Below are 22,439 nucleotides of genomic sequence, written 5' to 3'. Positions count from 1 at the left end.
AAGCACACTTTTATTTCTAAGTTGTTTTAACATTCTTAAAACATGTTGCTATATATACGTTTGAAGATAGACTAAAATTTACAACAAGCAATTCACAGTGCTAATCTTTTCGAAATATAATTAACCCCCCATTCACAAAATTTTCATTTCTAATCATATTATAAAAACCAAGATACACATGCAAGCATTAAACAACAGAATGCATGGGCAAAGGTAACAGTAACTATGTTCCCTTGGTCTTTGGAACCCTAATCACTCATTCATGGGGATGACCCCACGAACACCAAGCTCCTTCAAGCGGGAACATCAATAGGAAATAGAGCAGCACCAAACAATATGAACTGAAAATTAAGCGCATCAGACTTAGGATTATGTATCTGATAGCTTCCCAAATCAGATTTATATATACAATGAGGACACCACAAATTCTCAAGGGAATAACAATCAGTAGAAAAGTTAAAAACAATCGGCAAACTTTTGAATCAGAAAATAGAATCAAATACATTTTAAGGTAGCAAAACAACTTTCTAAGTCCAAATTATAATTTCCTTTTCCATTTTTTTTATGAAGAATATGCATTGTCTCTGGACTCTAGACCCACTACATGTGTCCATTGCATAACATAACATATTTGTGTAAGCCTACTAAAAATTGATTCAACAAACCCAAAGGCACACATTCAAATAAAATATGTTCAGGGGATGCATTTGGCAATTGCTATGCTTTCCTAAGTAACAAAAAAAAAGTACAAATCAATGAAATCAAAATCGAAATACAAATCACCACAGTCGAGCTTCCAATGGCCAAAACTAAATCAACAAACTCTAGAATGGTTAGAGAAGACATGCAGAGAGGAAAGAGCTCGAGGGAAAGACAAACTAATGAGGGCAAGAGAGCGAGCGACCATAAGTCAAGCTTGAGAGATATACATACAAGTGAGATGAGATGAGAAAGACAACCGAACTGAGTGAGCTTGAGAATTCTAAAATTCTATGTTTTGAGATGAAATTTATAATTCTCTGTAGTTGATTGAAATTTCTTATTAAAGTTCTCCATTTTAATTTCCTTTCAATAAAAAAAACCAAAAAAAAAAAACTTAGCATAATCAAATCCCCTAAAAATTACTTTCCCCTCTTAAAATACCTTATCAAAACAAACTCATTCAACCGCTACCATTCACCGTCAATTTTGACAGTTAAACGGTCTATAAAGTTAGTTGTTACATTGTTTTCTCATTCTTTCAAGTTAGTTGTTACACTGCTTTCTCATTCCCCTGCATGTCAAATTTGCAATAACATCCAGCATATACTTAATGTATTTTTTTTTTTTACACATAATAGAAATTGAACAGGAATTTTTCCTGCATCAACCCTTTAGGTGTATGTATTGCCTCCCCCCCATTGGGTGAAAAAGATTACACGAATGAGGACGAAGAAAAGGTCAATTAATCATCAAAAATGAAAGTTGTTAACCACCACATTTGACCATAAATTTGTTTTGAAATGACGTAAGCACTTACAAATTTTTCATGGACCCTTGCTTGTTTTAAAAACAAGCTCACTTCATAGTTTATACACAGACATAACTAAATATATTTGTCGCCGACTGGCCGCATCTGCCGTTCAAACCTATACAGGGTCCCTCTTAATACCAAATGATAAAACGTAAAAGACAGCCACTAAGATCTTAGCAAAATGCAGGGCAAGAGGCACACCAATGAATAATTTGCTGTCAGGGTGAACTATAAGATATGATAAACAATAAACAGTACACTAGAAGCTAAAAAAACATAGTTTATTAACTTTTATGGGTTTTTTTTTTCCAATTAAAGTTCTCTCATGTTCCTCAATATTTCCAGATTGTCTTCTCATTTCTTCATTAGAAGAACCACTGTGTGAGCCGCTATACTTCTATTTTCTCCAAGGCTGTCTACCTTTTCATGAGTTTTTGCTTTGATATTTACTACAGAAGAGTCCACCCCAAGCAGTGCAGATAAGTTGGCCTTGATAGCATCCTTGTGTGGGCTTAGTTTTGGCCTCTGAAGTATCAATGTAGCATCTAAATTCCCAATCTCATAACCAGCCTCATGCATAAGTCTCACCTGTAAAATACGCTGACACAAATTAGAAGATGCAGACAAAATATCCGGCAGTTGTACATAACTAAAACATATTCCTAGGAAAAAAACTTCCAATAACTAAATATGATTTCCCTCGTACAGCCATCATATACAAATCAAACCAAATGGCATGTAGTTATCAAATTGTGATTCATAAATTGAACTGGATCATAAGATTCAGAGATCCAATAAAAAATAACTTTAAAAATAGATATAAAAACTTCGTACCCCATTGCCCAGAGGCTCTTCGCTATGCGAAGATATATCATATAAATAATGTATAATGTTCAAGGTAACAATTTTATACTAGAAATTGACAAAAAAGCTTAACTATAAGTCTCACAAAACAAAAGCGTAAGCTATAACTGATTTGTGAAACCTATATTTCAGAAGAACAAACCTGCCAAATAGCACACATCATAAGAAAGTGATTATGTAAAATTTCAGAAAGAAAAGGAAGTGGAATAATAATGTGTGATCAAAAGTGTCCCTTCATTTCCTCTTACTCAGCAATCTAAGCTAATCTAACTTTTAAATTGATCAAAATTTTCAATTTCTTCAATGAGACTTGGTGAAAAAATTAAAAATAACAAATCACTGAATTGGGTAATTCACGTTGAAGATACAAAATTGAACCAATTCATCCATGTATTGTGTGATTTAAAGTCATATTTGATTAATCACATGGCATGAATCATATTGAATCTGTGTTATTCGAATCACAAATCATAATATTCTAAAAAGTTTGCATGTAAAAACCAAATAAATAAAAAATGGTAAATACAGAGTTGCAAATCAGTAACATAAAAAACTCTAAATATGAGTTCATGTTTGAGGGCAATATATACACTTATTCAATAACTACAAAATCATTTGGTTGGATGATAGACATTTTCGTTTGTACTCTTGTTTCTTGTATGCTTGGCTAGGAATATCATTTGATAAAGCACAGTCGATAACTAACTTCAAAAAGCTCATTCCACCTTTGATTTGAGAAACAATTGAAGACAGGGATCGAATTAAAATCAACAATAGTCATACGCAGTGTCCACAAGTTATCCATTGAAGACAGGGATCGAATTAAAATCAATAATAGTACAATAGAAATAGCCAAAAGTAGTATGAGATATGGATAGAGAAGAAAAAGGGAGGCAGATATTACTGACAGATTCATGGATGAAGACGGAAGAGGCACAACCCTTCCACTTAGGATCAGAATCGGGGAAAATCTGGCCAATATCAGGAAGACCTAGCGCCCCTAGAATCGCATCAACAACGCAGTGAAGCAGAACGTCACCATCGGAATGAGCCTCGCAACCTCTATCGTGGGGAATGTTGATTCCACCGATGATTAGGGGATAACCGGGTTCCAATCGGTGGAGGTCAAAGCCGTGACCAATCCGAAAGGGGAGAAGCTTGGAGGGAGTGGCGGAGACCGGGGATTTGTCGGCTTGGATGGAGGGGGTTGGGGTTGAAGCGGCTGAGACTGAGACGGGTCTGAGACGGAGGGTATGATGTTTGCAAGGAAAAGAGGGGAATAGTTGAGAAGGAGGGGATTTAGAACTAGTTGTGAATGGGAAGAGAATGGAAGATGTTGTAAAGGAAGAAGCTGCCATAGCCGTTGACGTTCAGGAGTCTCTGCACTGCTCAATTTCAGACACAAGTTTGTTTGTCTAATGCCCACTAATATTCTCTTTTTGTATGGGAGAACTGCCAGTCTGCAGTGGCGGCCGCCTGAGTTCCACAAATTAGACTTACCCCCCCAAAAAATTAAACAAAAATTATTTTAAAAACAATACATGAAATTATCTATTTACTATTTAGAGATTATCTGAATTCAATATTGAATTTTAGTCTGACTATACATCTTTATTTTAGCTTACATTCTGCTTCTCTGTATTCAGTCTTGGTCCTCCTTTGAATTTTTATAAAAAAATATATATATATATATTTTAAAAAATGAGTTGGTTGGATAACATCATGTAAATTATAAAGAATAATGACAGAGGTAGAAAGAAATAAGAAATAAGAAGAAAATAAAATAGAAATGAGATGAAATGAAATGAACCTATGTTGGAGTATTTTTTTTAAAATATATTATGAACTAGACAAAAATTGTATATATGAAAAGATTTTCCCGAGGCTTTTAAAATGAATAGTTGAATGCAAATTATAAATGTTTTTCATTTAATGTCCACTTAATTCAATTTATTTCTTTTTGTTTTCTTGATGTATATTTCTTAGAAGACAATTTTATCTAAAATACTTTCAAATGTTAAGTATGGATTTTTTACTTTGTAACAATTCAAACTTTCATAATAATCCTTTCAACTAGACTCAAGTCCCATACTTCGATTAATTTAATTTAGTTTAGTTTAAAAAGATAAAACCATTTGCTAGCTTTTTAAAGTTTTTAGAAAAAATAATGTTCCTAAATAATTACTTTTTAAACATGCATTGTAATATTTTTTTTCCATTTATTGTGTACTTAATCTAGTTTATTTTTAAAAAGATAAAATTTATTTGTTAATTTTTCAAAAAAGTGTTTGAAAAAATAATTATGTTTACTAACTAATTATTTTCTAAACATGCAATGACTGAGCAGATTACTCTAATATTTTGTAAAATTTGAAAATGCATAGAAAAATACTCTGTCTAGTTTTGAATAAAATAATTTAAATATTTGGAAGCTTAAATAAACAAGGAAAATTATGAGAAAAACATGTTCCCTACTTCATATGCGTTTTATTGATGATTATGCAGAAAAGTCTACCTATTTGCTTCAGCTTTGTATTTTATGGTTTTAAACATATATATCAAAAATGAATTATACATAATCGGACTGTACAATTTTTTTAGCTATGTACTTCCCCAAATAATCATATCCATTAAAGTATAGGGCCTCGATTTCAGCTCTCCTTCCGCTCTGAACCATCAAGGCCACTTCTTCCTTGTAATTATCCTGTTAAACAGCATTTTGTTAATGGAAAACACGTTTTGGTTGAAGACAATATTCTTCTGTAAGGGATGATGGTTGGTGCACATTATATTTAACACAATAATTATTATACAGATTGGTTCTTATGTACAGCTACATGCTTATGCAATTATTGTGCACAAAAAGTTTCCTGCATGGGCATCTAAGAATGCAGAATCATTTGGGATCTACCTAAAGGTATGAATTACGATAGCTATGCATGCCAAAATGTCTTGTACAAGAAATGAATTTAATGAAGCAGAATAAAATTACGTAACTAAAAGTGACGAGCATAAACCTCAAAACAGGACTCCAGGATAGGCAAATAATACAGTAGGAGCTAAATCCAGATGTTCTGGATAGTTTACCTGTAAGATTCCCGAGGACATCAAGCTTTGAGCAATTTGCAGATCCTTTGGCTTCAATGGAACGAAAGATTGGTTCGGCAGCAAGGGTAGATCATGCCCCCGCAGTCCTAACCACTTGACATTGCAAGCTAGATAATGCATAGCATTTCTCAAGTTTGTTTCCAACATATTAGAGTTTGTATACTTTGTGGTATAATGTGATTATAAAACTACCGTATCGGTATGCCTCTAGGCCCATTCCTATGCTTCCAAATTTGAAGGTGCATAGAATAGCTAATCCAGCTGGATTCCTTTATAAGTTAAACACGGGCAAGGAGAAACAAATTTTGCATTATTTTAACAAAAAAAAAAAATGAACTTAAAAAAACAGAATGCCTTTTTCAAACATTACAGTAGAAAACTATTTTACAGAAAAAAAAGGCAAGCAATCATACCAATCCACCAAAGCTAGAATTGGCAAGTCAGGAAAAGCTTTACTGATTCGGTAAAGAAGAAATCTGTATTTGAACTTTTGAAACTTTAGATACTAAAGCACTCATATCAATGGATCAAGACTACCATATATTACATGGTAGTGTCAAGTATGAATAAAAAAACTTTTGTTAGCATCCTGTAAAAGCTCCAGGTTATTGAATTCTCTATCCTATAAACTGGTGTACACAGTACCTTGTGGCAATATCTGGGTAACCTTTAGCCGTGATAAGAATGCTTGGAATTTGATGAAAAAAACGATCCTCAGTAAGCCGTTGAAATATTGCATGCTAAAGAGAACCAATTGTAAGTATCATAACTATTTTTCTTCCTTGGGAAAAAGTATGGAACGTTTCAAAGTAGCATGATGTAGTTGATCAGTGAAATTACTAATTAGGAATTTGAATAAACCAAACGACCTCTAACAAGCTCACCTTTTCCACAATTATAACGTACCGAGCATCTGCATTTAGAACCAAACTATCCAACAAATTCAAGTCACCAGATATTGCAAATCCAGAAGAACCGCATAAAGAGCAATCAACAGCCTCTTTGCCCGGTTCCTACACAATAAAAATCTGAAGTGAATAATGTTTACATTTGCAATATTTAATCAAACAGTGAGACAGAACACTTCATATAAAATACTATTACAGATTCAAGATAGTGTACGAACTCTGCAAAATTCCAATATCCTGGAATGAAGGTTCATGATTTACCTGCAAAATCAGACGGCCAGCTACAAGTCCTCGACTAGATGCCATAATTCCAAGACTGAATCGGCTGCACCGAAGCAATGCTACAAGATCTGTTTGGCACAGATTGATATATTCCCATCTAAAACACCAAGCATTAAATTCAAAGCAAACAACACACTGGTAATAACCTTGGATTGTCCTGTTGACATGTGTTTGAGAAGGAAACAGGTGTGGCGAATCACACAGCAGCTTGTAGAAGAGCTCCCTCTGAGTGACACGCTTTTCCTGAAGCAATATCTGATAGCACATCTCCATCACCTTCCACACTACAAGTCACAAATTAAATTTTTAATACAAACGTAAAATTTATTGGAAATAAAAAAAAATAAAAATGAAACGCTGCATTATAATCTGTACCCCTAACAAAAGCCTTTGCTGCGTTAGGTCTCATCAGAGACCTCGTCGATACGGAATTGGAGAGAAAAACACGTGATAGTTCAGTCAACAGGCCATGATTCACTCGACTATTGCTATATTTTCTCTGAATCTGTTCGTTTCAAAGGATTATTATGCTAATATTAGAAATACATTCATATTTGTTTTCTGCTAGCAAAACAAGCAAAGAATAAGATAACACGGTGACTAGAACAAGCCAAATCGATAATTAGAAGTTATTCACAGCTGAAACAATGAGATTATAGCTTATGATGAAAATTGAACTTGTACCAAAGGCAAATCTGAGATGGCAGGGCTGGAGGCATTTAATATTTTGAGAAAATTGAGGACAGAGACTTCAATTCTGGCTCGGACCTGAACGCATCAAAACAAAACTAGCACGATCAAAAGAAAGAGAGAGGGGATGGATGATGAAAGAGTATCAATTATTACCTGAGCAAGAGGGACGATATCAGCATAGCAAAGCTCTTGATCGGAGAAGAATTTTAGCGTCAAATTCCGAAGATCTTCCATCGGAGGCGAAATCTATAGAATTCGCGGTAACTCAAGTATAATTGGCGCGCAATGCTCTAATAAGAAAGGGCTTTGTACTGCCAAACACAGTTCATGTCGGTTAAGTTTGAACTACACACATAAACGACACTCATTCTAGAGGAAAGAAATATAGAATATTTTTAAGATAAATATCTAATTTAGTCTTTAAATTTAGAAGACATTGATAATTGGATCTTGAAAGATGGAAAAATAATTTTTGTCCTTTGAATTTTCTAAAAATACAGCAAATTTATCCTATCATTAATTTGTCATTTTAAATTTTGTTAAGTGCTTTGTTAACATGAAAAGACTAAATTGTCACAAAAATTTGAATGGACTAAATTGATATAATTATTGTCATCACAAGTTTCATCACCATAATTAATCATGACTTCACATATCCCTCTCACTAAAAGGTAAAAACATTGTAGATCCATCAACCACCCATAGAGTCACCCAAAACTCTCCAATAGCAATGAAATTAGTATCTTTGTGAATAATAACAACAAAACCCCATCGCAAACAACAACAAACCAAAACGAACCACTATGAATAAAATCATCTAGTCAAGAACCTATAACCCCACAAACAAAGAAGGAAAAAATCTAAGCATGAAACCTTTTTCTCATTTTTTTCTCCTTTTGGTTCAATTTCATCTCACAGTCACATAAATCCATTCTCTTTGTAGCTTGAACATTACATTTAAAATAAATTATAAAACTCATGACTTTTTATGTGTCCTCTACAGCCGTGATGACAAGTGTTAACCTCTGAATAAATTTGTCACTACATGGTTTTAGGGGGGAAAGGGGAGCAGATGAAATTGATTGTACGGGGTGGTGTTGGGTTCATGGTAAGACACTAAGACGCAACAATGGTGGAGAGTGCGGAGGGATAACAGAGGTGGAGAGGGCAGAGGTGCAATGGAGAAGAAAAGGGGAGGAATAAAGGAGGAAAAAGAGAAAGGCAAAAGTAACAAATCTACAAATTTTCAAACTAACAAATTAGTCTGTCAAAATTTTGATGATAATTTAGTCCTGTCGTGTTAGCAACACATGTAACACCCTGATCAAATTACACCAAAATGAAAGGGATCCAAAGGTTATGCAAGTATGAGACGGTACAATCGAGGATAACTTAAAGAAATTGATTGGTATTACCTATACCAACAAGATGCATATACTTTTCGGTAGCCCATCACTTAAGAATTTCATAGTTAAGTGTGTTTGGCTTGGAATAATTATAGGATGAGTGGCCTTCTGGGATGTTTTTTGAAAAGCGTGTAAGTGAGGATAAAATACACTGAAAAGTTTTGTGTTGATTTGTAGGGACAACCATTAATCTTAAAAGTAGCCAAAGTAGATTGTCAAGGTCTCATGAAGGACTATCTATTGAGTGAAGTGTCATAGTGTGTGACCATAGAGAAATCAACAATCAAAGATGTTACAACACACACCAAGAATTTAAGATGACAGATGAGTCCAACGATGTCATGTAAGATTAACCATTTGGGTTAGTAGAGAAAAAAGACGATGGAACAAATTTGTTACACTTTTGAAAATTCAAGAACAATTTTTTTTTCATCTTGGAGGAACTCAAGTGTAAGTGCCTTACAAATTTCAAGACCAAATTGGATATTTATGCATATTTTTACGAGCAAATTTGAATATTCTTGAAATTTGAAAATTAAATTTGTAAGTCCTTCAAAATCTTTAATTAAGGCCTCTTTGGGTTGGTTTTTAAAATTTTAAAAATCAAAAATTAATTTTCTAATTTCCAGTTAAATTAGATTTGTAAGTCCTTGAAAATCTTTAATTAAAGCCTCTTTGGGTTGGGTTTTAGTTGCACGTTTAATTTTTTAAAAAACAACTAGTTTTTAGTTTTTAAAATTTAATTTTAATATTTTTTTTAATTTTTAATTTTAAATAAATTTATTTTAAAAGTTTTATATTTTATTAAAATTCTTTTTATGTGAATGGCAATGATAATGATGATAATTAATGATGATAGTGGTGATGATGATAATGAGAAGATTTATTATCAAATGTAGGAAATATATATATTTTTAAATTAAAAATTAAATTCATGATTTTGAAAATGAATGTAAAAATATTTTAAAATGGGTTAAAAATTGTATCAACTCTATAAAATATTTTGAAAATTATATTTAAAAATCAATAATTAAAAACTCGTAATACTCCATACGGATATTAAGTCTTTGAACTTATATTTATTTTTTAGTTAGGCGTTTCCGTTAGTGTCATGTTATGTGAGTTTGCAAAGTTGTTATTGGGTGAAAAAGTAGGATGGAAGAAGTCAGCATCAGCAAGCATGTGCTAACTATTTTTCTTTCTTGTCGGCCCACATAGGATTCTCCAGCCAATTGTTGTGCGATGTATCGGCTAACGGCAAGATTGATTCCATTGTCTTATCCACGCTCACACACGCCACATCTGTCTATTTCGAGACAAAGAGCAACACTATCATCATTCATCAAAGAGAGATCTGGCACCAAATTGCGGGAACCACACTTGCACTTGTACATACCCATTTGACTAGTATAGTTAGTCAAATCCATTGAAATGCAATTGCTTGTTAGAACTTATTTGAAGCAAAGAACTCGTTTTCAAAGGCTCAAAGCACAAAGCTTACTTCCTTTTATTTTTATATATATACATAGCCAACTTGGTTGACATTTCTCCAAAACCTTCCTTTCGAAGTTGCGAGCTGAGCCTTCAATTTATAATCCTAGTCGGCCATATATGTCCATTCTCCTTGTAATTTCTTCTTTTACTAATCGATCTCTTTCTCTATCTCTACGTTTTCCCATATAGATGTGATCTGGTGTTGGATGAACTTGCACGCACGCTAGATGGATTGGGATTTACAAGCTATTGTGGGATGCACCAAAGCCCCTGCAGCCACCGTGATGGACAACTCGCATCTCATGTTTTTTCAACATTTATGTCCTGAAGAACAAGATGACCTACTTTTCAATTTTCAGGAATTCTCGGAAACCACAACGGTGGTTGATGAGTTAGAAGAGCTTTACAAACCTTTCTACCCTCCTCATGTTCATGTTGATAATAACAACCCTCTTCCCATCGTTGCAAATTCCCTACCTATCCCCGATGAAGAAGTCAAAGAACTCAAACCATCACACAAAGCAGCATCTAGATGTAAAAAAAGGTAGGATATATAACGTACTATTTATCATATCCATCCAACTGAATTTGAAAGTTGATATGATTTTGCTTTACATTAAAAATCAATATATTACTATATAATGCTAGTGCTACTAATAATTTTCCAGCAAGAAGCAGCAGAAGAATAAGAGGGTGGTGACAGCAGCAGATGGTGTTTCGGACCCATGGGCATGGCGTAAATATGGGCAGAAACCAATAAAGGGGTCAGCTTATCCTCGTAGCTATTATAGATGCAGCAGCTCCAAAGGGTGTTTGGCTAGGAAACACGTGGAACGGAGCCAGTTGGATCCTGGAGTTTTGATAGTTACCTACACAGCAGAACACAGCGATCCTCACCCTACATGCAAAAACTCACAACAAAGGAACAACAGTTCCACAACCACAATTGCACCTGCAACTCCAAGAACTCATGATGGCGGAGGCTATCGAAGATGAGCATGAACAAATTAAGGAGCTTAAGAAAGAGGAAGATTTTGTAGAAGCTGATGGTTGGTTTCCAAGCATCGAAGTTGAGGAACTAAAAGGACTTGCATTAGATGACCGTGGCTTCCTGGATAGTACTTGGTTCGTCTCAACTCATGCAACGTAGTAACATATATGTCATAAATTTAGGCTTGCCATTTTTCTTTTTCTATTTCAATATATGGCACAGACATTAATGGAGATCCTCGATCTGATCCCTCCCCCAAAGTTTCCCTACCTTTTTTTTATTTCAAAGCTTGTTTGTTTTGTCTATAGTAAATCTTTCGTTCTTCGCTTCTAATATCTATTAGAAATAAAATTAAATGCGGCCAAGCATATATATACTCTTCATCGATCGTCCGGATATTTCCATGCAGTTGAATATGATGAATAACCATTATCACTGCAACTAACGGTTTAATTGATTCTATTTAGCCTTTTATATATTGTAATTAACATTAACATACTAATACACATTTATACACTTTAAAGTAATGGTTTTTTTTAAACTAAAAGTATTGTTAGATTTTGCAAAATAACCAGTATTTGAATAAGATGTATGAATATTATAAATTTTTTGATATCATATTTTATTTTTACGGGTAAAAAAAAGTTTGCAAAACAAAATATTTTTTAACAAAATTTTAGCATATTTTATTGAAATTAAAATGAAATTTATTTATTCAAGCTTATAAAATAAGTAAAAAAGAAAAACAAATTCTTCTAAACAGACACGGAAATTTTGCATAGCGATGGATAGTAGTGTGTGGGAAGAGTGATCACATATGTATGTTTAGTCGAGAAAATTTAGGTGTAAATTTGGACAAATTATTGTATGGTATTATTATGCTTTTAATGATCTCAATCAATTTTTTCTCCTTCTAATTTTTCAAATTCATAATTTTAGTCCATTTAATTTTTAATTATAATATTTAATCCTTCTAATTATATAAATTTATTATTTTGGTCTCCTTATAAATGACAAACTAATAATTATGAATATTAAAAATATTAGATTAATTATAAATTAAATAAAAATTATTAATTATTTTTTTTAATAAAAGACTATTAATCATAATAAAGTATTACTGCTATTATGATAATGAAAAATTAAGATTAATAATTTTTTATTTAATTTTTAATAATTAATTTAATAACTTAAATAATCAGAATTATTTATTAATAATATATCAAGAGGTCAAAATTACTAATTTATAAAAATAAGTGCTCAAATATTATAATTAAATTTTAAAATGACTAAAATTATGAATTTGAGAAATTAAGAGAATTAAAATCACAATTTAACAAAAAAAATTACAAAATAATTGACTAGAATTGTGAACATATATGGTGATTCAAATTATATAATAATTTCTCACAAATTGTCGACATTTCTTAAAAATTTACTTTGACCAAGAAAATTAGGACGATAGCATATCAGTTCTTAATCCTCTGTCACAAATAACAGCTGTTAACTGCTTCTTTTAACCCTCTGTCACAAATAACAGCTGTTAACTGCTTCTCTCTTCTTTTTTTACGCTAATGGAAACAAGGGATCAATCCACCGACTTCAGCCTTGAGCCACCGACCTATCCCAACTGTAAGGGAGAACGACTTCTTTCTATATTTTGACCAAAAGGAGTGAATCACCGTCACACAATGGCCTAAACTAAAGGTATTAGGTTGCATTAATTTCCCTTGATTCCTTTTTTTTTATAAAAAAAATCAGAATTGTGTCACTTCAAAAAAAAAAAAAAAGAATTGTGTATTACGTTAAGTTAGGATATAGGGGCTTGTGTGTGTTTTAAATTTAACAAATATTTTGTGCATTTCAGAATAAGACCTACTTATTCTAAGAGTTAGTTTGCTTGAATAATAGAAATAACAAGGTATGTGAAATGGCTTGAGGAGAAATTTTGATTGTGCTTACAAAAGTCAAATTCCCTTTTCTACAAGTAAACAACACACAAGCACTTGGCAGTTGGTAAAACAGTACGTATGATTTTATTATACCAGCCCATAAAAGTGGAGTTTCAATATATGGCAGGGTAAATAACTAGTACCACTGACACATATATAATCGGTGATTATGTTACATTAATTAACTTCATTAGTTTCCCTAGCATCGATATGGGGAAACTGCAGAGTCCTGAATTTGGTTTCGATCGGTCGTTTTGCCAAGCAAAGCAGACACTGAAGCCACGAAAGCAGCATTCATGTAGGTGGTAGGTTCGCTGTGGGAATAGTCAGATCTTGCATCACTGAATCGGTCATTTGAATCGGGGCCTCCAACAATCGCACCCACATGAGTATTTGGATTTGGATTAGCAGAATTGTAATAAACTGAGAGACCATCATTGCAACCCACCTTGGTCGGATGAACATTGATTGAAGGGATGGATGAGCCTCTGTGATGTAATTGCTTTGGGTATTTACTGCCAAATCCCACCATGTAAGACATCTTCATCGGATTGCTTCCTAGTATGTAGTCCACCTGCATGCCACCCACACATTATATCCAGTAATAGAATGACAAGTATGAACCTTTTTTTGTTATTTTGTCAATTCTAGCAACTACTATGTGAGCTTTTAAAGTTTAGATAACTTCTAATTATACTAGGTAATATCAATAGTTGATTACGTTGAATTTCAATTTGTTTCCCAAAAAATAACTTTTTGATACGACAGATTCGTATATATACGTATACCTGTGTTTTTGCAAAGGCTCTAATCTGAGACGGGGTGAAAAGCGCAGAACCACAATGTATTCTATCAATGTGATTTCTGTTTAGGATTTTAGAGAAAATGAATAGCACCATGGTTGAGCTCGTGGCATATTGCAAATTACTGCTGTCTCTAGTAAATAGAAGCCCACCTGAGTGATCCGTCAGCCACAATATTAATTGAATATGAAACAAAATTAATTAGTTGCCTTATAGTTTAATTGGTTGGATGATTAAGAAAAAAAATCATGATCTTTTTTATTAAAAAATAAATAAAACTAACAATTAATATTTATTTATCAATAAAAAAATATTTATATTTTCCACCAATAATACCATGCATGAATCTCTAGTTAATATTAATATATAATAAAAAATAATTAAATTTTTAGTTAATAATGTATACATATATACCAGGAGTTGTTTTAATCTGTAGAGAGCTACTTGCTGGCATCACTGAACATATAAATGATTCAACGTCACTCTTAAACTTGGCCAAGTCTTTCTTCCCACCATAGAATTCCTGGAGAAAAGAAATAGAAACGGAGTAGAATTATAACCTTCAAACTAAAGATATATAAGTAAAAGAATTTTGTTACACTATATATAGTTAACTGGTTATTAATTTATTAAATCTATAAAGACCTCCGTTAGTAATGTCTGAGCTCCAACATATTTGTTATCCCAGCTGAATTCAGACACCGCCTGACTCCAACCTTGGTTGCCTATGGAGTAACTCAAGTACTTGCTTTCTCCACTCGCCTTATATAGCCAAGAAGCAGCCCATAACAGTTCATCCTTTTTTGTATAAAATTCGAAATAACGGCCTTAATTAGTGAATTAATGATCTATGAAAAAATATTTAATTAGAGTTTAAATGTTTAACCAGGACCAGTATCTTCGTCTATTACCTGGTAACCTGAGTACGAGCAATAGAATGGACAAGAACCCGAGTAAGAACCCCTATACTTGTCTGCAAAATCAAACAGCTGCAAAACACACATCGTTATAATATATATAGGTTATTAATATATATACACTGTTATCATACGTACAAGAGCTCAATCGGAGTACTTGAGGGGAGTTTAATTATAATGAAAGAAAGTGGAAAGCCCCAACTCTGACCAATGGATCATATATATATATATATATATATAGAGAGAGAGAGAGAGAGCGAATTGCTCATCATATATGATTCACGAATGAAAAAATCATGCTCCTTAAATTGCTTACTGATTTTGACTTGCTTAATAGCGTGGAGGAATAATTGGCATCTATTTTCTTGAAGACAATTGAAGCAGCAGCAAGAGCAGCAGCAGACTCAGCTGCGGCTTCAGTTCCCGGGGAATTAGCATCTATCTTGTACACTGCCCTTGCTGTATCCATGTCTTCCGGGCGCTCCCAACAATTGTGATCAGCGTTCCCATCTCCCACCTATATATATATATATATATATATATATCACCAAATAGCAACACATGTCATTAATTCTGCACCTTTTTTCTTTTCAATTATTTATTTAGTTTTTTAGGTTTTGATTTGATGGCACTCGGTAATTAAATTGTTGTGCTTGTCTGTCAAAGGTTAGCCAAGAAGACCTCCCCCCATTCATGGTATATATAAATCAAGATATGAAATAGCCTAGGCATCATATATAATTTTTTGATTTTATAAAATGGTTTTAATTTACTGTTGTATTGCATTGTGACAAAAAAAAAAAATCAATATCTTTGTTAAATATAGAAAAGGACCTGTGTATAGAGGGTGGTTGGGGAAGTGTGGGCTCTCAGTATAAAGTCTGCGCCCCAATGAATAGCACTGTGGAGGTAACCAAGCTGGTTCACCGAAGATATCTCACTCTCGTACTCTACAGCAGCCCAACTCAATAAGCTAGTTGTAAATGCCATTGGCCATCCAAACTTGACGTTATCTCCAGCATCGTAATATCCTCCAATCAAATCCACCTGCCAAAGATATAATATATAGATATGTGATCAATTATCAATTATGTAACACTTAAATATAATCATATATATATATATATATATATATATATATATATATATATATATATATATATATATATATATATATGTAAGTCTTATTCAAAACTATATATAGTTTATTGCAATGTAGGATTAATTATTATGTCATACGTACGTTTTGAAGTTTGCCATCAGAGAGAGCGGAGTCTCCCCTCCACTTCACTCTTTGGGTGGCGGGCAAGTTCCCCGAGCGTTGTCCTTCAAAAAACAAGATGGCTTTGCCAAGAGCATCTCCATAGTCATAATTATTTGCCGAGGAACTCATTAACTTTCCATCCATCATGGCTAGTCCATTAATGTGACTAGCCATGGCACACCACAAGAACACACCAACGAATACCAAATAGTACCCCATGATATATGGCTCTCTTAACTCTGAAGGATTCAGCTAAAGTTATTGCTAGTATATATAGAGGAAGAATGTCTGCGGCCTTACCTAATTAACTGCTACATAACTTGATGAAGTGGAGGTGGAATGGGAGATAACTTGACGTATAGCTAGTGATCACTATAATGCATATGAGAATTAATCAATATAAGTCAGACTAAATGAGTCACGGAGATATTGGGTGCATATGGTGTAAGTGTTGATGGACAAGAGATATATATATTCCGTATCCCATTCCCTCTTAATTAACGCCATGCATGCATGTTGTTTTCCGTGTTTATGATGCCTTCTTCTTCATGTGCGACTCCTTTACGATTGCCAATATTTCTTTTTTGGGGGTTTACCTAAGATTATCAATTTTCATACAGAAAGTGGCGCAATAGATTCTGGTGTCTAAATAGTATGTTAGGTAAGAAATTAAAAGGTTAGGCATCATGCATACATACATCGTGTGCAAAAACTAGTTGCTAGAAAAAAGAGAAATGAACTGGTTTCAAATTATTTTAATTTTATATTCAAATAATTAAATTGATTTAGAAATGACTTGAAAATTAAACTGATTTTAAAAAGATACTTTTAAATTAAATTAATTTTTAATTAATTTTAAAATGGTTCAAATAAAAAAATATAATCAAAGTAAAAAACAGTTCGATTAATCGAACTAAAAAAATCAATTCGATTTAATTTCAATTATAATATAATTCAATTAGAATCCGTTTTTTTACAAAACGCTACATAGATATGTTTCTTTACTCAAGAAAGGGGATGGCCATTGACGTTTCACATTCTAATTGCTCAATTTGATACAGGCACAGAGTTAGTTATTTAATCTATAGCATTTCACTTCGGTTATTTAATTATAGCATTTTTTTTACATGTGAACACACACACGCATTAAGAGAAACTATACAATATTTTGACATCTAATTATAAATAAACATATATAATATGTTTATTGATTTTTACAATAATAATTAAATTATTAAAATAAATGTTCTAAAAAATACTAAAATAATTATATATTGTATTATATAAGGACACAATTAAATATTCCATCTTGTAATTAGTCGTTTATATTTGAAAAATATTTTAATCTCAAATTATTAGAATAAGAGAATATAGGCAATATATATGGAAGATGGAACAAATTTGGGCATGTTTGTTTAAAATTCTTAAAAAAAAGTGTTTCTTAAAAACTACTAATTTTATTAGAAAAACAGTTTTTTTAACCAACAACTCTAAACAAACAGACAATTCATACATGATGAATAAGATATATGGAAACACTTTTAAACATACTCACTTGCCACAAAAAGTTTCATATATGGAAACACTTTTAAAGCTCTCTGGGACGATTCATTCATATCTCTTTCTCCTATTTAATCGTTCAATATTCATTGAAGAGGATCAATAAGAAACCAATAAATATGAAAATTTTCCCATTTCTAAATATTGGCACTTCTCATGTTTCGATTAAGACAATGACCTAACTTTTCAGAAAAAAAAAAAATACGTCCGATATATATTACGGTATGTTTGTCCACGGATATGAAAATATGACAAATATATAAGGGTGTTCAAATTCAAATTAATTTAAAATAAAAATTGAGAATCGTTAAAAAAAATTGAAAACCAAACAAAATTGATTCTTTTTTTATTTTTTTGGATAATTTTTTTTTTCAAACCAATTTGTTCAATTCAGTCCATGTTTATATTTTTGAAATTGATCTAAGTCGAATCAAACTATAATAAATATACTAATACTTATATTACTTTAGAGTTACACATTTTACGTGTGTATCATTTGAATTTCATAATGTCTTGCATTGTTATGCATATGAAACTTATACAATGTATGTTACTTTCATTTTTAGATAATTTTTTAAGATATTTTTTGTTTAAAATAAATAAAATAGATGTTTACTGTAAAATGTTTAGCATATTAATAAGTTTCGTAAATTGTTATCAACAATTTTTTAATATAATTTTATTTAAAATATATGAAAAGAAAGTATATAAATTTTAATGAAATAATATTTTAATAAAAACCATAAAAATCAAACCAAACTAAATCGTAAAATATTGATTTGATTCAGTTCAGATTTTATTTTAAATGAAAATTGAACTATATATGTTTTTTATGTTTGGTTCGAATGACTTTTTAATAAAAAATCGAACCAAACAAGCGAGGAACACTCTTACAAATATATATTGGCATCCTAAATGTTAATTGACGAAAAAAAAGCATTAAAGAATATAGTTATAATATGTGATATATAATATGATAGGAAGAAAGATAAAGAGAAATAAAAAAGATTAATTGGATTTTTAAAATAATGGAGCATCCAAATATTATTTTAAAAAAATATTTGGACACTTTTTAATTATAAGATGAAAACAACTTAAAAAATGTTAATTAACTAACAAGAGACAAATAAAGAAAGAAATAGGTGTGAATGAGATGTTAATTAATATGATAGGACTATAGAAAAGTGTAAGTACAACTTACCTCAAATTCGGTGGGACCTACTTGCTCCGAGGTTTAATGACTTTGATTGACGACCGTGTTCGGCGATTACTATTCCCATCCACTTGGATCCTCTTCCTGAATGATTAATGTCCAACAGATCACATGGATGACATGCCATATTCTCCGAGAAATTTGCTGCAATATTGTTCGAATATCGATCAGCTTCGTTATTCATTGTTCACCACATATTTCGGCAATACATATGGATAGATTTGTTTTTCTTTTCTTTCGGATTCAAATAAGGTACTAAGACAAATCAATTGCATTAGGCTTATCACACTCAACGTAAATTAACCTGAGAAAAAGGGAAGAAGAAATACTAGCGATAACATGCATGCACATGCAAATCATATAAGGTTTAATTACCTTCTTTTTATAGTTGTCTATATACTTAATCTCAAATTGATCTTACTTCCGTGCTCAGAGAATACGAAAATGAATAATGCATTAATACCGCACATACTAATTACACGTATCCATTACTTTGTACAATTTTTACTGTTTGCACAGTTAGGTTTATTTGCATATCATTTGAGTTTTGCATTCACCTTCGTGTGCTTGCCTGAGCAATTTTGCTTTCTAATAACAGAGCCTAACGCTTATTAAACAGGTATGCTGTAGCTAGCACATTGGAATGACGGGGAAGGTTGGACAAATATTTTCTAAATTGCCAAATATTTTGTAGTATATACGTATCATCGCTCCTAAGTTTCCTTTGATTTGAACATACTATATATTTCTCGAGGAGATATTGGATCCTAACTTCTGGCTCTTCTGAGCTCTAGACGCTGTTAATAGCATTTTTTTACATAGAACGTACGACTGTGGTCTGTGGATGATGATTACCCAATGTTTATGAGTGTTAAGAATAGTTCCACATTGGTCATTTATGAACATGATAAGTGGGTAGACCAGCTCCTTAAAAACCGATTCATAAGAGGGTGGCCTACCCGGCTATATAAGCACTTATCATGTTTATGAATGATCTTATGTGGAACTATTCTTAACAAATTGAGAATATGCATAATAATACTACTTTATGATTGGATATAAAATTAGAGGGTGCTTTTGCTTGAATTGGTTTCTTATAATGCCACAAGCTGGCTTGAATACTTGGTTCATTCATCAGTTGAATGACCAGGCCTCATTCCTTATCTTAGGAACATGAGCAAAGACACTTATCTCAGTGCCACTGAAATCATGTGAATTAGGCGTTACTTGCATGATTCGGATATATGGAATGGGATTTCATTATGGGACAATTCAGCTGTTATTTTAATATTTGCATAGTTTATGCACTAATCGGAGTATTTTAATACTTCTCTTTCCCTCAAATGCTAATATCCATAACGAGAATTGCCATATGCAATTTGGACTTCTTTCTCTCCATTTATGGAGTCCAGTAGTCTCTAAAATTAAGTCTACAAACTTGTTTCAGGTAAATGGTTGTGTACACCAAAATTAATTTAATAACCCAATCCATTCTCTTAACTGATATATATTATATGGTCCGATAAAAAAATCACAAATACTTCTAGAAAAAGAAAAAATAAGATAAATTTCTCCAAAAGTTAAAATTAACTTATTAATTTGTAAATTTTTTCTTATATTAATTTTTCTAAGAGTTTATTTTTAACTTATACATTAGTTAATTTTAACTTTTGAAAAAAAAATGTTATTACTCCACTCTGTTATGGAAAAGATGGCCAATAATGAAAAAGCAGCAGAAATATTTTGGTGAAGCTACAGTGGCTGTTTAGCAAAAATTGAAATATCACTCACATTTTGGGTTTCTATAGTCTATATTATTAACTTCAAATATAATACATTGAGTACATCATTTATAATTTATAATAATTAATAAAGACGATATCATATGCATGTTCTGTTCTACATATTTTTAGACATTTTTAATATTTTATCCTTCAGCTGATTTTTTAACTATCCACTTATTCTTTAACTTTTTAACTTTTGTTCTTTAAAAATAAAATTTGTAACTTTTACAAATCTCTATTTTCTTTATGACGTTTTGCAAATCTCTATGACATCTCAACTCTTTGTTTTCTACTTATTTAGACAGTTCTGCCACCTCGCCCCATTGTCTTCACCGCTGTGCATATAGATAGCCTATTCCAAACACTAATCTTTAAGCATTTCATGGATGGATTAGTTTCTTATGATTATTTTAAGGATAAATTTTAAGTACAATATCTTCTGTGTTCTTAGTGTTGCTCTCCTATCAAAATTAAATTTTCATCTCAGTATACTGACATTTAGTCATTTAATGCAAACTTTTATTATGCAAATTATCATTGTGAAACTATTAATTTTGATTGGAGAATAACACTAAAAATACTTAAAGAAATGCATCCTTTTTTAAGCACCTAAGAAAATTTCTCAGAAGTTATAAATAATACTAGTCACAACTCACTATAGTAGTAGGTGCTGACAGTATGCTCAACTCTCACTAACGTACCATCACTTACATTAAACTCCACTCCCTGATCAGACTTGGAGACAAGCAATTCTCTAGTCTGGCTTCATATTTCAATTCACTATAAACAAATAATTTATGTGCAAGATTAGCTATCTATTTCTATGTGGCCAGGGTTGTTTATAAGATAGTATGCATTGATTATTTGATTACAATAAGTTCACTTAAATAAGATTATTTGGTAATACAAGAACTGTAAGAAAAATAACTTAGAAGTAGAGAAGATAGAGAGAAGAGATAAAAAGAAAACGGAGAGAATGAGGAGTTCTTAGTTCTTACTATATTTCTACAAATGAGGTACTATTTATAGGTACAAAGCTGGTTTCCAATGGTTTAATGTATTAAAGTGAATGGATTACCAAGCACCTCATCAGCTTCTCTGGGAGTATCCCATCCTCTCCCTCCCGTATGAAAACAAATAAGGCAAAAAGCCAAACTCAATTTTCATTGTAGATGATGATTATGTGTGACAACTGCGATTACAAGTACAAGTTTAAATTGAAGGAAAACAGAAATAAAATAGTTGCTCCCATTTCCAGTAGCTTCTTGCGTTTAAAAGCTCAACTTCTGTGAGATGGTCTTAGTTCAATGTTGGCTTTCCTGAAGGACCCATAGTAATTAAAATTATTCTTTGTATATTTAACATAACTCATACATATGATTCAATTTATTTATAAAAAGATAGTTAATTATACATATTTATAAAAAAAATTAAAGATAATATACTAGTAATTATTTAAGTAGAGAAGTATAATTATTATTAATTAGTGTAAATTTACTTTATATATTTAAAGCATATTAATATATAATAATTTGCAAATGAAGTATATAATATTTGATATTATAAATTACTAAAAAAACCGTTTGAAATTACTTAAAAAAATTATTGAAAATTCAAACAAATTTTTCCTCCAGTAAAAAAAGACTAAAACTAACTAAAATGTTGCATAAAAATAAAATGACTTGCA

The 22,439-nt window shown here is 31.8% G+C and overlaps 4 protein-coding genes across 7 annotated transcripts; 1 reads left to right on the top strand and 3 right to left on the bottom strand.

Annotated features, from left to right (window-relative positions):
• Window positions 1-1,426: 1,426 nt before the first annotated feature.
• On the bottom strand, window positions 1,427-3,834 carry LOC100306378 (2-C-methyl-D-erythritol 2,4-cyclodiphosphate synthase, chloroplastic-like). The gene is made up of 2 exons (NM_001250965.2): window positions 3,286-3,834; window positions 1,427-2,101 (listed from the first exon to the last, which is right to left on the bottom strand). The coding sequence occupies exons 1-2, from the start codon at window positions 3,733-3,735 to the stop codon at window positions 1,868-1,870; spliced, it is 684 nt and encodes a 227-aa protein (NP_001237894.1). The 5' UTR covers window positions 3,736-3,834; the 3' UTR covers window positions 1,427-1,867.
• Window positions 3,835-4,933: 1,099 nt separating this feature from the next.
• Window positions 4,934-7,772, bottom strand: LOC100784732 (meiotic recombination protein SPO11-2). Of its 4 annotated transcripts, XM_003538643.5 has the most exons (11): window positions 7,522-7,772; window positions 7,360-7,443; window positions 7,051-7,180; window positions 6,822-6,959; window positions 6,655-6,743; window positions 6,370-6,498; window positions 6,131-6,225; window positions 5,899-5,961; window positions 5,678-5,754; window positions 5,465-5,592; window positions 4,934-5,081 (listed from the first exon to the last, which is right to left on the bottom strand). In XM_003538643.5, the coding sequence occupies exons 1-11, from the start codon at window positions 7,600-7,602 to the stop codon at window positions 4,947-4,949; spliced, it is 1,149 nt and encodes a 382-aa protein (XP_003538691.1). In that variant the 5' UTR covers window positions 7,603-7,772; the 3' UTR covers window positions 4,934-4,946. The 4 variants fall into 4 exon arrangements, with proteins under 4 accessions (XP_003538691.1, XP_014619257.1, XP_040862484.1 ...); XM_014763771.3 differs by having other exon boundaries at window positions 6,655-6,959; XM_041006550.1 differs by lacking the exon at window positions 5,899-5,961 and having other exon boundaries at window positions 7,522-7,771.
• Window positions 7,773-10,414: 2,642 nt separating this feature from the next.
• LOC102669888 (WRKY transcription factor 22) lies at window positions 10,415-11,519 on the top strand. Its single transcript, XM_006591462.3, has 2 exons — window positions 10,415-10,812; window positions 10,937-11,519. The coding sequence occupies exons 1-2, from the start codon at window positions 10,496-10,498 to the stop codon at window positions 11,262-11,264; spliced, it is 645 nt and encodes a 214-aa protein (XP_006591525.1). The 5' UTR covers window positions 10,415-10,495; the 3' UTR covers window positions 11,265-11,519.
• A 1,753-nt stretch (window positions 11,520-13,272) lies between these two features.
• Window positions 13,273-16,430, bottom strand: LOC547834 (endoglucanase). Its single transcript, XM_003538231.4, has 8 exons — window positions 16,175-16,430; window positions 15,766-15,978; window positions 15,248-15,448; window positions 14,926-15,003; window positions 14,660-14,812; window positions 14,429-14,537; window positions 14,000-14,166; window positions 13,273-13,785 (listed from the first exon to the last, which is right to left on the bottom strand). The coding sequence occupies exons 1-8, from the start codon at window positions 16,412-16,414 to the stop codon at window positions 13,411-13,413; spliced, it is 1,536 nt and encodes a 511-aa protein (XP_003538279.1). The 5' UTR covers window positions 16,415-16,430; the 3' UTR covers window positions 13,273-13,410.
• Window positions 16,431-22,439: the final 6,009 nt, after the last annotated feature.

Source organism: Glycine max, chromosome 11 (genome assembly GCF_000004515.6).
Source record: "Glycine max cultivar Williams 82 chromosome 11, Glycine_max_v4.0, whole genome shotgun sequence".
NCBI classification, from domain to species: Eukaryota; Viridiplantae; Streptophyta; class Magnoliopsida; order Fabales; family Fabaceae; genus Glycine; species Glycine max.
The sequence above is the reverse complement of the archived record's forward strand: the minus strand, read 5'-3'. Positions and strand labels throughout refer to the sequence as shown.

Coding starts and splice junctions, on each gene's coding strand:
- LOC547834 (XM_003538231.4), bottom strand. CDS start 16,414: ATGGGGTACTATTTGGTATTCGTTGGTGTGTTCTTGTGGTGTGCCATG. Junction 15,979..16,174: donor CTGATGGCAAACTTCAAAAC/GTACGTATGACA, acceptor TATCTTTGGCAG/GTGGATTTGATTGGAGGATA. Junction 13,786..13,999: donor GAGCCTTTGCAAAAACACAG/GTATACGTATAT, acceptor GGTGGCATGCAG/GTGGACTACATACTAGGAAG.
- LOC100784732 (XM_014763771.3), bottom strand. CDS start 7,602: ATGGAAGATCTTCGGAATTTGACGCTAAAATTCTTCTCCGATCAAGAG. Junction 7,444..7,521: donor ATATCGTCCCTCTTGCTCAG/GTAATAATTGAT, acceptor TGATGCGTTCAG/GTCCGAGCCAGAATTGAAGT. Junction 6,499..6,654: donor CTGGCCGTCTGATTTTGCAG/GTAAATCATGAA, acceptor TTTATTGTGTAG/GAACCGGGCAAAGAGGCTGT.
- LOC100306378 (NM_001250965.2), bottom strand. CDS start 3,735: ATGGCAGCTTCTTCCTTTACAACATCTTCCATTCTCTTCCCATTCACA. Junction 2,102..3,285: donor CCGTCTTCATCCATGAATCT/GTCAGTAATATC, acceptor CGTATTTTACAG/GTGAGACTTATGCATGAGGC.
- LOC102669888 (XM_006591462.3), top strand. CDS start 10,496: ATGGATTGGGATTTACAAGCTATTGTGGGATGCACCAAAGCCCCTGCA. Junction 10,813..10,936: donor GCATCTAGATGTAAAAAAAG/GTAGGATATATA, acceptor ATAATTTTCCAG/CAAGAAGCAGCAGAAGAATA.